This window comes from Labrus mixtus, chromosome 6 (genome assembly GCF_963584025.1).
Source record: "Labrus mixtus chromosome 6, fLabMix1.1, whole genome shotgun sequence".
Taxonomy (NCBI): Eukaryota; Metazoa; Chordata; class Actinopteri; order Labriformes; family Labridae; genus Labrus; species Labrus mixtus.
In genome coordinates this window covers 10,025,742-10,040,645 of record NC_083617.1, presented here as the reverse complement: position 1 = coordinate 10,040,645, position 14,904 = coordinate 10,025,742, and the positions used below count along the sequence as shown (strand labels likewise).

At 41.4% G+C, this 14,904-nt stretch overlaps 2 protein-coding genes across 2 annotated transcripts in view; one reads left to right on the top strand and one right to left on the bottom strand.

Moving 5' to 3' along the window:
- The window catches only part of gtpbp2a (GTP binding protein 2a), a 432,981-nt gene that overhangs the window by 70,972 nt on the left and 347,105 nt on the right, over positions 1–14,904 (top strand). The gene's annotated exons all lie outside the window — the stretch shown is intronic.
- LOC132975398 (protocadherin-15-like) overlaps positions 1–14,904 on the bottom strand; it is a 204,971-nt gene that overhangs the window by 8,718 nt on the left and 181,349 nt on the right. Inside the window, exons 28-33 of the mRNA XM_061039911.1 lie at positions 14,569–14,784; positions 13,071–13,159; positions 11,541–11,717; positions 8,526–8,744; positions 6,613–6,621; positions 5,243–5,362 (exon numbers count right to left, since the gene is read on the bottom strand). Coding sequence (XP_060895894.1) covers positions 5,243–5,362; positions 6,613–6,621; positions 8,526–8,744; positions 11,541–11,717; positions 13,071–13,159; positions 14,569–14,784 — 830 coding nt within the window. The remainder of the gene's footprint in view (positions 1–5,242; positions 5,363–6,612; positions 6,622–8,525; positions 8,745–11,540; positions 11,718–13,070; positions 13,160–14,568; positions 14,785–14,904) is intronic.

Genomic DNA, 14,904 nt, shown 5'->3' with positions numbered 1-14,904 from the left:
GAGAAAGTGGGAGCGAGGAACGTAGACAAATGGGACAGGCAGAAGGTCAGAAGGATGGAAAAGCAAAGGAGAAGCTAACAGCGCTCGACAGTCCCACAGGCAGCGGCCCTGCTTAACGATTGATTGGTTCTCTAATTAGCCTTTTCCAGTGTGCAGCTGAACATCACACTGACTACTTCATCATGCTGGGGGGATCTAGGCTGACATGTGAATAGACAGGTCCCCCAGAGGTTAGCTCTCTTCATTCAGCATGAGCCTGCTGGGGAGCCCAGTCAATGTTTTTTTTTTTTTTTTTTTACAGCTGGAGCTTCAACCAGAATAACAAAATGTTTTCTCTTAGAAGTGCCTGACCCTGTCGAATCTGTATTCAACTGCGTCACATTAAAGTAACAGGATTTCCTTTAGCCTGCCTCAGTGTAAAATGCTATATGAAAAAGAATTATGCAATGTTGGTTTCAGTGCATACATTTCCATCTGTTTTGGTTCAAATGTGCATTTCCCACTGTTGCTGTGCTCGGAGGCATTATTTTTTTTTCCCCTCATATTTGATCATTTACTTGTGTTTAATACATCTAAACATTTTTTACATAGTACAAGTGACTGGCACAACTCTCTGAATATGATTCAAACAAACACAGACAAATATGTGATTATCTTTCCTCAACACTCCAAAGCTTATTTCAAAGAATTTGCATACCTTTGGGAACATTTTTAACAGCTATGGTAATTTTACCTCATTTGTAAAACATCTAACGTTATCAATTATCCCTTCGCCTAATTTGGATTCCGCAGGAAGCAACAGCAGCCTCAACTGTTATGCTCTGTTTTTTTTTTTTTTTTTTTTTTTTAAAGACGTACAAAGTTTTAAAACCAACGATGTGCAGACAAACAAGGCCCCAGGGTGGTGGAATTCATAAATGTAGGTGCTTAGTATAATTTAATTAAAACAGCTTTTGGTTTTAAAATTAAGATCATGAACTCAAATAACATACTTATGACATCATGAACCTCCTAATCTGGTTACTCTAGGGTATACTTAACACTATCGGAGATCTCAAAGCTGTTCACAGAATGAAAACACAAACTGAGACTGTACATGCAAACCTCTTTTATGTTGTAATGCAAGCCTTAAAGCATATTGTGCAGCCGATGTGACAGAGCTGAGTACATTTCTTGGCAGACGACACTAAGATTTGACTTCCATAAAATGTATCAGGTAAAAAAAAAGAAGCATTCAGTCTCTTTAGACTGTGCCAAATCTCAAATGAAATACTACCAACGGTGCAAAAATCAAATGAAAGCTTTCAGAACAACAGGAACAACTGGTATGGAGATGTCAAACTAGAAGTAATGAAAGCATGGAGAAAAGGAGAAGAAGTCAGAACAGTGTGGTTTGAGAGGAAGAGTCTTCACTGAGCTCCAGAGTGTCTATACTGTTTGAGTTCAGTTGGCTTGTCTGCTGCAGTTCTGCTTCCTCGTTCTGGTGACTCATTCCATTTTCGGCAAAGTTGGAGTTGATCTTGTCTGCAGAGTCGGAGTCGGTCATGTTTGGCGTGCTCTGCCCGTTGCACGGATCAGAGCCTTGCAGGTTGTTAGCACCCTTTGATTCCTCGGCCATTTGTGGTTTCTTGTTGAATTTGGGCACCTTGCTTTTTTTGTCTACTTGGCTGTACAGGTTGGCAACAGACCTCTCTATGTCGGCCAGATTCTGAATGTTCTTCAGGATCCCTTTGAGTTCCTTTTTCTTCCCCATGTCTGTTTGTGACGGGCTGGGAGGAGGGGGAAGTTTCCGTTCCGACACAGGGCGAAGCGAGGACACGGGCGGCAGTGAGGACGGAATGAACTGGACGAACGGACGCGAGTGATCGCTGGCGGGTGAAAGAGGCGGAGGAAGAGGCGGTGGGGGAACAGGGGGTGGAGGAGGAGGAGGTGGGGGAGTAAAATGTTTATTGACAGGCAGGGGAGAAGAAGGGGTTATATAAGGTTTGGAAGGAGTCGAGGGTGGAGGAGGAGGAGGTGGAGGTGGAGTAGGCGGTGGACTTGAGGGAGCAGATGTGGTCGGGGAAGGCGGGCGAGGCCGCTGCGGAGGCGGCGGCGGCGGATTTTCCGGAGGGTCCGGTATGATCTCCACGTGAATCTGACACGGCTGAACTGTCATGTAGCTGGAGATGCTGGAGCTGAACCTCCTGAGGATGGGTGGAGTCGGTCTCTGGCTAGGAAAAGGCCATGACTCATCTCCCTGAGTGATGATAATGCTGGGGGGCACGTCCCTGCCCACAGAGGAGGAACTGTAGTCCATAAGAGAGAGCAGAGATTCTGACGACAGCCCCAGCACGTCATCGCTGTCTCGATCCCTGACAAGAATGGAAGAGAGGGAGCCGAGGGAGCCTCTGTTTTGCTTGAGGGTTTGTTCCTGGAGGGCCTGTTGCTCAAACTGTCTGGCCTGCTCACGGACCGACAGCTTACTCTCTGTGCGGCCACTCAGGTTAAGCATGTCGGAACTCTCTGGCCCTCCCCTGCCTCTCATGGCTGCTTGGAGTATCTGCAGCTCCCAGTCGTTCGGAGTCATAAGAGCTTGCCTCCTTGGCATCTCGTAACCCAGCTGCCCTCTGTGAATGCGAGCAGGCATCGTCCAAGCACAGCTCGGCCCTGCTGAGTGGGAAGGGGAAAAGGAGAAGCGCTTCCCGGACAGACTTTTCCCCCGCGAGAAGCCGTCAGGACTGCCGGGGGGGCTGTTGTCATCATAGACAGGGTTGTGAGTGATGAGTGGGTTGCGGTCAGAGAGGAAGGTCACGTTGCTCGCTGACTTTGGCATGTTGACGTGCCATGTCCCGTTGCCGCGAGCTGCAATGGAGCGACAGGCAAAGGCGCTAAGAATCCTCTGGTGTTCGGCGTCCTCCATGGCCGACTTTTTAGCCCTGATCGGGTAAAAAGGTGGAAGTGAAGAAGGAAAAAGAAAGCTTGAAACATGGTAAAAGATTGGTGGTATGAGGGGGAGCCAAGCAAAAGAAAAAAAGGTGAAGCAAAGAAACAGAGCTACCAACTGATTACGATTTGAAGTATTGTGACTGATACTCAGGAATGTGTGAGTAAATTCAACAATGCGAGTGGTATATTATGATGCCAGATTCATTTTGAAGATCTGCAGAGCCTACACAGAAATAGGAACTTTTTCTAAACCAATGCTTGAGATTAAATGTGATTAAACACTCATACAGTAAAATAATAATAGTAGAAGTTTTGCCGGGCTTTGTGCCACAGATACAGTACACTATCAATATATTCCCAACATTAGCCCACAGCGGATGCATTAGTGCAATCAGTCACAACACTTAGAGATGTGAGGGTAGCAGCTAAGGAAACCGTAATGGGAATTGGGAGGTAAAACTGCTGATAGTGTTATCTACTGTCTTGAAGGACCTCTGAACACAGGGAACTCCACTTTACAAAACTTTTCTAACAGCCAACACTTTACAACTAACAAAAACAGGCCCGTAAGAAATACATTCACCCATTTAGACCTAAGGCCGCCTGAAAAAACACGCTCCAAAACACCTAAGTAACGTTTGGAATCAACCTGCCAAAACCTGAGGGTTTCAACGTTTACTAAAATCTTTATGCCTCAGCCTCTGTATCAGGCAGAGACATCGAATTCAAAACACTCTGGGATTAAAATCTAAATTGAAATTGCCTGTAAAAGACAATCATCAACAAACAAAAAACAAAAAAAGAAGGAAACGCAGACGCCTCATCAGGTTTTAAAGGTAGAAGCACGCCAGCGTCTCATGAGGCGTTAAAGGCATATACAGGCAAACAGGTCGGCATCAGGTCTAAATGGGTTAATGAACAAGGATAGTAACGATACTTCACAAATCCTACCCTTTTAACAACCTTTAAGTACACATCAAATTAAAAGCTTTATATAATAATTACATACGCTCTGAAAAGCCATGATCAAGGAGGGGAATGAGAGTTCAGCTCCTGGTCATGGATTCTTTTTTTTTCCTTACAGTGAATCTGATCCTATTTATAGTCTCTATATGTCACATGTTGAGGGATTACTTACTGCAGTCTGAATCCAGAGAGACAGAGGAATAGGAATGGTTGAGAAGACAGAAACACAGAGAGATGGTAAGACGACTGAAGCATAAACGTCAGAGATGTGGATGAAATGAGAGGCTTGAAGTGATTTCTTTTTGCGACTCGTACGGTAAATACTGATTCATCTGCTGCCTGCATCTCGGGAGCATGCAGGCAGCACAGAGCATACACACAGACACACACACACACACACACACCTAAACCTTTCATCATAGAAAACTTTGTGTTGAGTTTCAAGGTGTTTTAATGGGGTTGTTTATAAGAGCAGCTCTTCTTGTCTCAAGTGCAGGCTGGAAAAACAACCCCCTAATAAATGACACTGAGCTACAATACAATCCCCTCGAGAGCTTTTCTCCCGCTATAGAACCCAGGGCTTCTGGCTTGTTGTTGAGTGTTGGTCAACATCTGTTGTAAACATCGCAAAGCCTCTTTACAGCATGCCGTTAAATTTCCATTTTCTTTTTCTTAATAGCGTTCTTGTCGTAAGGAGCAGTATTTCTTTAACAAGCTGTAAATCTAAATTATTAAACCCAGCGGGGGCAGCAGTTGCAGTTCAACCTCATTTAATCTGCAAGCATTAACTCTTCATTACACGTTCAGAGGGGGGGGGGGACCAAAGCTGAAACTGTGTTGATGGCAAAACACTCTGAATGTAAAGGCAGGCTTAGGAATCAATCAATGTCGGTACTAATCAAAGGAAGCTTCACTTCTTGTTCCTGTTCCAAGTTAACTATATTGTATATGATGGACTAAAGCACGCTTACCTTGAGGGAGGGGCCTTGAAAAAAATGCAAATTAGAAACACACACATAAGCTAGAGCTGAATCCCCAGCTGTTCAGCGGCAGACAGTGTGCTACGCTACATTGGAAATAGGTTGTGGTTATGAAGCCTAAGAGCAGGCAGATACGTTGCTTGATTGAAGCTACTTTTATATCTAATGAAGCAGGTAAATGTCTGAGCTGCCAGTAGCCGTTTTTAAAAAGGGGTTATGGTTTTTAAAAAGCAAAATATCCAGGCAGCAGCACCAACCTGTAAGCACTTTAAAGAAAGGAACCCAAGAAGCCAGGCATAGTATAACCTTTGGTATCATGGGAACATGTGAGGGATGAGGAAGATAATAAAAGGTAAGGTTTGACTCACATGCTGCTGTCACCCAGCTCTTCATAGAGGTTAGCACTGGGAGCAGCTGCAGGAGCTGCTTTCCCTCCTGGTGGTAAAGCCATCTGAATCCTGGCAGTTTTGGCACACTCTGCCTGGCGCCTGTGCAAAGCGGAGAAAACATTTTACGGTTACAAAAGTATGTGTTTCTATTCTACATGCACAATGACATGCAAAAAACTCATGCAGAAACATATCAGGAAAATTCAATCAAAAACAGAGTCTAAGTTCACTTTTAATGTGCGATTGATATTGACTCCTCCCCTCCACTTATGCAGTGTCAAAATGATTGCCCATGTGTGCTCTGCATTTCTGCTCTAAGAGGGCAATGCAAAATATTGGGATGATCAAACTAAAGCTCGTATTATGTTGAGACATGGCTAAAGACTTATTAGAGATAAATAGCAAAAAACTGCTCAGAATCATTTTAGGTAAAGATATAATATGTTATTTTTATGTTTAAATTATTCTCATTTTTGAAGTTAGAAAAACATCTTGAGCACAAGTCTACAGCAAAGGTCTTGAAACTATTCTCTTTTCATTGATTTCATTTGTTACAGAATATGCAAGCATTTTATTACATGCAACAGCGTTATCACAAGGGAGTGATCTAAGTCTGTATATGTCTAATGTATGCACATCCAATATTCACTACCATTCTGGTCCTGGCTTTGTTTTGCTCTATACGTGTCTTTTTAGTAGCTTGCTGGAATCAATTCAAGTTATGCTTCAGTGTGAAAGATGTGTGAAGTGTTGATTCTCAGAGGGATAAGCAGTACTAGAAACCCCTTAACCTTTAAGGTTGTTCTTTTCTTTACAATTAAAATGTAAAAAGTGGAGCTTCACACATGAGGATAACAAAAACAAGAGCACAACACTCGACTTTGTAAAATGTCAGAGGTTTGGACAACATGGTGCTGTAACTCTGAAGTTTAAAGTCTGTTTGGATGTTACCACCAACTACAGAGTTAGTTTTTAACTACATTCTACACTGAGGACACTTGCACTTGTCTTTTCTTTTTAATTCACTTGAGTTCACAAGAAGTCATATTGGACATGATGATCCAGAGGACATTATTTGACCAATGACTGTTGCTGACTTCTGGCTTGATTTTTGTCATCAGATTTTTTCGTTCTGCCAAATTAAGCATTCAGTGTGTAATCTGTAACCTAGGAGATGAATCAGCGTTTCATCAAGTCATCATGTCGGAGAGGCATTTCTTAACGGTGGCTAGCATGAATTTCGCTCACTATCTTCACATGTTCGACTCATCTTTAAATAATTAATAAATAATGATAACTCAAACAATGAAAGAGCGATCACTTGTAAAACATGAAGAATGATTACTTACTCTTTGAACCTGGTGATGGGTTTTGATTCGGAGGGGACGTGAGGAGAAGAGAAGAGAGAGAGAGAAGAGGAGACAAAAAAAGATTAGTAATTACAGAAAGCATGTAACACGTTAGTACGGGTAGTCCTTCTTAAACAAAGAAAGTTGTTTGATTAAATCAGTGGTATCCAAACTTTGCAACGCCATGACCCCCATATAGCATTAATCTATACTGTTCTATGTTTTTTATTCTTGATCCTTTTAACTCCAAGTTCCTCCAAGTTTTCGCGACCTCCCTGGCACTCTCTGGACCCCCGCTTTGAAAAACACTGGATTAAATAATGAGCACTATTAATGCAATTGTTAGTAAGACAAAATATATTTTCACAAGACGCTGTCAATCTATGAAATGGAGAAAAAACTTTCAGAATGTTTCCTTTAAAGTGGACATATTATGAAAAATCCACTTTTACAGTGTTTTTGAACATATATCTGGGGTAACCTGAGTGTCTACCGACCCCAAAAAATGTGAAATAAACCCATCCAGTCTTTTGTTTGTGGTCTGCAAAAAAATGTGCTCTCCTTGCGACATCATTGCATTTAAAGAGACACACACACCAAAACAAAGCTTTCTGAGAGAGCTGGATTATACAGGGTCACAAACCTCCTCTGGTGCTTGATTCATGTTATATTTTGACAAAAGCACAGCACAGATGTTTCATTTAGACCACAGGTTAATGTTTGAAAAGGTGGAAAAGGGGTATAATATGTCCTCTTTAATTTCAATGCAAAGCAGGAAGCACTCGTCCCTCCAGCACTGACTGCAGGACTACATGCAGAAATTGCTAGAGCTTTCATCTTAAGTGAATCTCCTTTTGCGCGATGCCACCATTACTTATTCACAGCAGAATTAAATTATTCCACACGAATAAACAGATTTCATGTTTTAAATATCATTTTCACCCACAACTGTCCGCAACAGCAAATTATGTTGACACACAGAGATGAGGAAATGATTTCCTAAATCATTTAAATTTACCAAAGCAATGTTGCCACCAACAAAGCGCCCATCTGCTCTGACAGTTTGTGCGTTAGGTCTCGTGTCACCATCAGCAGCGTGTGTGTGTGTGTGTGTGTGTGTTTGGTCTGTGCGTTTGTGTAAGGGAAACCACCCCGTCCCTTATGCTGTGAATAAACACTTCCCTAACATCGCTGTTCATGGCAGCCTGGCGGGATACCAACTATTAGAGGAGATAAGAACCTGACTTCTGTCAAACACAGGTTCAATTATCTCAAAGATCTGAGTAATGCTATAAACAAAAACATCATGTTTTTGTACACTGGGTGCGTGTGTGAGTGAGTGAGAGAGAACAGAGAGAGAAATGTTTACTGTGTGTGTGTGTGTGTGTGTGTGTGTGTGTGTGTGTGTGTGTCAGGCAGTGATGATTAAGTAGCGTGAAGACACACTGTGACGGTCACAATTGGCTGTAGATATTTGTCACAAATGAGAGTTAATTAATCTGCTTTCACAGAGCATGAGCAGGGAGATTAGCCCAGCAGAGTGCGCAGTCAGCATGTCTGATGAGCGGTGAGAGAGAGAGCCATGAAGACACACAAAGAAACAAAGCAAGAAGCGCCTTATCTTTATCTTAAATACTTGACAAATACTTCACAACAATGCTGTACATGTTGTTTTTGGCTCTATCCTAATAGGCCAGAGGGTACAGGACGCAAACAATGTCTTACACTCCAAGTATAAATATCGTATCTGTGTGAAACTAATTATTCCGCTAAAAATGTGGGTAACACAATAGCTGCTGTGACAAAGCTCCCCTTAATTAAAATACATTTCCCTCTTTTATTCCCTGACACCCAGTTAAAGATGATTAACGATCGCAGAGGCCAGAGATTATTCCTGAGGGGAGGCTACTCACTGTTTGTAGGTGACCATGACAATGAGGATGGCGGGGATGCAGCAGAGGATGATGATGATGGCGAGCGCCAGGAGTGCCCCCTCCGTGTAGCCCACGGCCTGGGCCGCTTTCTTTACACTCGCAACGATATCTGGAGAACGGATCTCGAGGATGCGGCCGCCCTCACCCAGGTACGGCTGGAACTCCTTGTTGATTTCCAGAACATTCCCGTCGAGAAATCTGTAATTTAATGACAGGATGAAAACAGATATTAAATAGTTTTTTTTCTAGCTGAGAAGTGGCTGAGTAAGTTATGTGTCTTGACTATCATCTGTCTTACAGCCGCCATAATCAATATTTTTATAGAACTATATATTTGAGTGTACATTATTGTAAAACAAAATATGTGAACAAGGTGAAAGGGGTCAAAATTTCACAAACTGAGACAGAGATATAGATATATTTATATATATATATATATATATATATATATATATAGAGAGAGAGAGAGAGAGAGAGAGAGAGAGAGAGAGAGAGAGAGAGAGACGGGTTGTTTATGAACTTCAATCTTCGTTGTGAGTAATATTGTTATATTGTCTTCTTCAATTACACTGTCCTCGGTTTAGAAGCCATTTTTCATCATGGTCCATTTAATTCAAGAATTCTGATTTTGTATAGTATATTCTATAATTGTTAGCATTATAAATGAGAATACAATTAATGTGAAGTATTTAATTTAAAATAAAAAAACTTGTAGTGACTATTATGTTGAATAATTGAGTTATGTTGGCAAATATTTTGTTTATGTGTAGAGTTTAGTATTAAGAAAGCGTCCTATGAACAAGTGGTTTGAGAAGTGAGAATATGTTTGTCTGTGGCCGAGCGGTTAGGAGGGTCAAGCTTAATGATTTTTGATCATGTTTTAAGCTAAGATTTGTGGAAATTAAGTTTGGATGTTGTCACAAAAATAATGGAAAGTCGAGTGCAAAAACAAAGAATGAGGTAAACGGATCTGTGAGTGTTTAATTATTTATGGACACATACTGTGTCAGAATCAAGCAACAGACTGGCTCCTACTATCTGAGTGACGAAAATTGCCACAACACTCACGTTCAAATAAAAATAAAAGGCTCATTGGACGCCAAGTATCTCAAAAGATGGTTTCTAAAAACAAGCAACCATTTGACGTTACATTGCATTGCAATGTAAACAACAAATGCAGCCAACAAGTTAATTTATTTTTTACATTTTTGCAAAAGGTAGACCTCTCGTCATTTAAGGTATGCGCCACAGAAAAAAGATACCAACAACAAATGAAACACGTCTTCTTATGTTTGTTTACAACAGGTTGTCACATGAACAGAATGCTATATCACACATTTGTTTTAGCTTAAAAAACATTTAAAAAAAACATTTAATTTGCTGAGAGACAATTATTTCATGTTCATGTATCTAAAATACAAACTGCAATTGTAATAAATAAGGCAACATACATACAAGAAATCCACCCACTGTTGTGTCATTGTTGTTTTGTTACAATAACCGGAGTGCCTTTCAAATATTCTGCATCACCGGAGTGAGCACACTGCCACATCCAATTACTGTCAGATTTGTTTTTACTATAGGTGGACAAATGAGCGGAGATGAAGGTCATCAACCGGTCTCCCTGGCAATCCGTCCTCCAGAGGGCTCAAATGGTAGAGATCACTGGATTCAAGGTGGCATGAGTGCAGTGGGATGTAAGAATCCACTTACTATGTCATCTCTCTCCCTCTGGCAGCAAAGTCACAGACATATTACATGTAATTACCTCACAATATTGTGAGACATGCGCTGAATGCATAAACAGCTCCTCTATTCAAAATGATTTTCCTGACAGTATCTGTATCCAAGGAAGCAGATTCTTATTAAAGCAGGGATGTAAGAAGCCTCGTTCAACTTAAGCTCAGACCTCTTTAAGGCTGCCGATTGAGATAACAGCCTTAGTCATTGGCTTTTGTAAAAAAATAAAAATAAAAGAAGAAGCTGTTTTTATGATTTCAGTGCCACCCATCCCATGGCTTTAGCCTCAATCCCAAATTTAAGAATCAGTCGGGAACCCTCATCTGATGGTCAAGGACACTGAGATAATGTCAATAGATTAATTCACTTCATACACAAAGCACCTCTAAATGTCATTTCAGTGGAGCTTCTCCAAATGAACTGAAACTGTCTCAAGATGCTGTCCAAATAGAAAAGGGAGGAGGACGTTTCTGAATTGTTCTGACAAGGAGAAATAAAGACAGAGGATGGTGTCAACCGGCTTAATGTAAAGAAAGAAAGAGAGCAGATTGGTAGAGTGTGTAAGGGACAATTCAGATGGTGATGCCTATTGATTGTGCAAGTCACATGCGCTGATGGAGATGCCTTTCGAAGACTGGTGTCGGGATCGCTTTGACAGAAAAGCTGAGAAACACTTCAGAGGTGAGAACGAGCTAAGGCCAAGACTTTTTTTTTTCTCCTGATGGGATGTTAAAGTGTCTAATAAGCACTTTTTCCATGTCCCCATAAAAGCCTGCAAAACATGGCCTCTCACCGGTCCAACAGCGTTTCAGCACACAGAAATCCCTTGATCTCGTTGTACAAAGACAAAAAGAACCATAGCTGGCATTTCTCCAGGCTTTTGGAACAACCTTTGAGGCACAGGCATGACGGGTTGATGGACTGATTGAAATACTGCCTGCCTCACTCTCACTTTGTTTCTCTCTTTACCTCCTGCCCTCCTTTCTCTTCTGATTTCTTGCCCTCTCTAAGACAAACGACAGATTTGGTGCTCCTGCAGGGTAATCAAATCTTAAAAGTGAAGGCAGTGGAAAAAATGGACACACATTAGAGGTGGAAGCCGGAGGGGGGTAATGCAGATACATTTGCTGACTCACTGTATGGACAAAGGGTAAAGAGAGACTGTATGGAAAACTTGAAGCACAGCAGGGACATTAGGACTTAATTTATCCCAAATGGTTGGCTGTACTTTTTTAATAAAATCGCCTGACTCACTTGAAGAGCTCCTTGGGGGAAATGGCTCTGTTTGTGAGCGGGTCAATGGCGTACACCATCAGGTCGGACTTGCTGTAGTCCTCCAGTTCAAAGCCATCACCATGACGACGTGGCCCGATGGATTCTACAATCACTTTAGCGCCTGGTATCTGGTCCTGGACGTGACGCTCCAGAATTCTGAAATGAACGGGAAAACAAAAACAATCAAATTAATATAAGTCAGTTCAACATATTCACATGGTGCTTATTTTCCTCTGACATCATGCTCAAGGCGGGAGGCCTTGAAAAAGGCCAACATTAGCTGTTGTTTGATGCTAGCTTATAGGTAAGTAAATATGCTTACTCCTGGTTTTCACGGTTCATTGTCTTTTTTCATTAAATCATTGAAATAATGATAATCAGCCAGATTTTCTAACCCTAAAGTATATGATGTCAGCATTTGAGCTTCCCTCTCTGAGCTGGGTGTCAGAGTGAGATGAATGTGAGTGTGAAAACGGTCCTTTAAGGTGTAAATTCAAGGAAGCAGTTAATTTATGGACCAATACACTTCAGATTTATAATTCCAAGAGCACGGCTCAAGCTATTTCCGGCACCTCTTTGCCTAAAGTAATATAAGAGCCACCAATCTTAAGTACCCCACTCTGGCAATGATTGCCCCATTGGGCAGCAGTTTTCCTCTCCACGTCGGACTCTTGGCAAAGCAAGGCTCTGATAATCCCATTCAGGCAAGGAGAAATCCACACCTCACCTTACAGCCAATAAAAGGAAAGCCGTGCTGTCTGCCTTTGCCAAGGTGGATAAACAGTCTGAGCACTCAGGTAAAATGACCCTGGATCATCACCAGCACTGTGCAAAATCTCAGACCCCTCAAATGTCATTACTCCAAAGAGCTTAACATGACTAATGTGTGTGTTTTTCAGCCTAAAGAGCGGTGTCACTTGTGGGGAGAATCACAGCGAGCGCTTGACAACAACTATTAATGTGTTGCAGATTGACTAATTAGACTAAACAGTGAGCCCCAAGAGCTGCAAAAAGAGGTTCCATGAATCCCGATCATTAATTAATTTGGACCAGGAAAAAAGAGCTCTGGAGGATAGACTTAACTGTCTCATTGGCTGATCAAGGGTCTTAATTCATGTGTCTTTGGTTATTGAACAACCGAAGACAAGTGTTCTGTCACTTCATTTTTAAGTCTTTGATTATTTTCCACTACCGAAATATACACTTTGTGCTGTTCCTTCAAAACCTCATTGTTATGCAAATTAGAGTGTCATCACCAACATTAGTAAGGCTTGGAACACAGAGATGTAACTAATTTTGCCGTTCCAACTCGTCTTGAAATCAATCAACAAAAGGAACATTCGGGCGAGAAATTGTCCTCTGAAATGCAGAGACATGTCAAGCTTTATGGAAGAGAAACACAAAACAATACAGTCGCTCAATCATCCAGTGATTCCCTCTTATTTAACAGGCTAACATAATACACCGTGTTCTAATTCAATATTTCTATTCAGTAAAAAATCGTCATACCTGATGAGCTCCTCCCTATGCTCTTCCACTAAATGTGGAGGGACAGTGGACACGACAACCTGCATGTCCAATGCGTTGACAACAGAAACCTGGAAAAGAGAGACATATGAGGACAGAGTAGAATAAAGTACCAAGAGGAAAACCAGGCAGCAGAAAATGCAGATGAACAGCGATTATATCTGTAATTCACGTGTGTTCTACTGAGAGTTGGCTGACTCATGGAAATGCTTCTTTCAATGGACCAGTGAGACGCCCTAATTGCCTGACTGTATTGGTGCCATGCGGTAAACTTAACAGGACCTAATTCTGACGCTGCAGTTAAGCGCATAGGCAAAGGCCTCTGTGCTCTGAAGCCAAATCTCCCATGCAGCTCCTGTGAAATTAGCTTTCCCCTTAAAAAAATGAACAAGCACTATGGTTAAGCACTCGCTGACTCTCTCATATCCAGGCAATGTCCCAGACCCTTCTCCTGTCTCGTTAGAGGCTTGTTAGCCGGACATATTTCACTGAAAGGAAAAAAAAAAAATAATAAGCCTGACCACAGTCGGGAAAGATGAGCAGTGAATTGGGAGCAAAGCTGAACCCAGTCACAGTGGTGGGGGGTTTGGGGAAATTATGGGGACAAAGAAATATACACACAGAGACACACAGACACTTGTATAGATAAACCTGCGGGAACACATACTGGATGTAAACAAAAAGTTGTGCAGGAAATCTGAGCAGTAACATAACAAGGCAGAAAGAAGGAGTTCAATTCGATCAGCCGGTTACAGAGATCACATCTTGATTATCGTTTGGCTTTTGGAAAACACTCAATAGACCTGAACCTTTTTGCTGAGCAAAACAAAGGAAAACAAATCATCATCTAGTCTCATAACAAACAAACCATTGTGCAGGGAAAATAGAGCTTCCCTCACATGTATAAATTTGTGGTTAGGGCTGTTCTTCCTCGACAGGCAAACCTTTTTTTTTTTTTTTTTTTTTTTTATCCTTTTCCTTCTTTCCTGTATTTTCCAGTCTTAGTTCAAATCTACGCTAATTGGCTGCCTGTTGTAGCCTTTTTATGTATTTGACAAACATGAGCTTAATAATGTAGATAGATAATATAATGTTTTGTTTTTTTTAAATAAATAACAAATAGAGCCACACAAGATATTGTTTTTGAAAGCTTTACAGCACAACCTACCTAGTTAATTGAATTCGATGCAAAATTGGTGTAGTACCCCTTTAAAGATTTGCTCCTGTATACATGAATTGTGTTCCGGTGACATTGCAAACCAATTTCACACTTCAAAGACATGTTCAATGCAGAGATAACATGCTGTGAAAGCTGAATTCAACATACAATCAATATGCCACTGAATTGCAGGGGACATGATGGTCAAGGACTCATCCATGTGTGCAGAAACACGACACAACTACTAAGAAATACATTCACTGTATGCAGCACATTTGTCAACACAAACCTACATTTACACTATAAAGGCATCATACTCACCACCACGTCAGCACGGTTGCTGAGGCCTTTTCCATAATCATCCGTGGCAATAACCCTAAAGGTGAAGTAGGACCTGCGCATGTTTCGAAACATGATGGCTGACTTGACGATTCCCGTGTAAGTCTCTATGACGAAGCTGTCCTGGCCCTCTGGTGTGGGTGGGATAATCAGCCGGTAAGCCATCTTACTGTAATTCCCCGTGTCTTTATCAGTGGCCTATAACACAACAAGACAACATGCACACACCAGAGAGAAAAAAATATCAATGTTTTATACTTAAAAAATAACAAACACTTAACTATTAATGAGAAAAAATAAAATGGCTTATCATTAAAA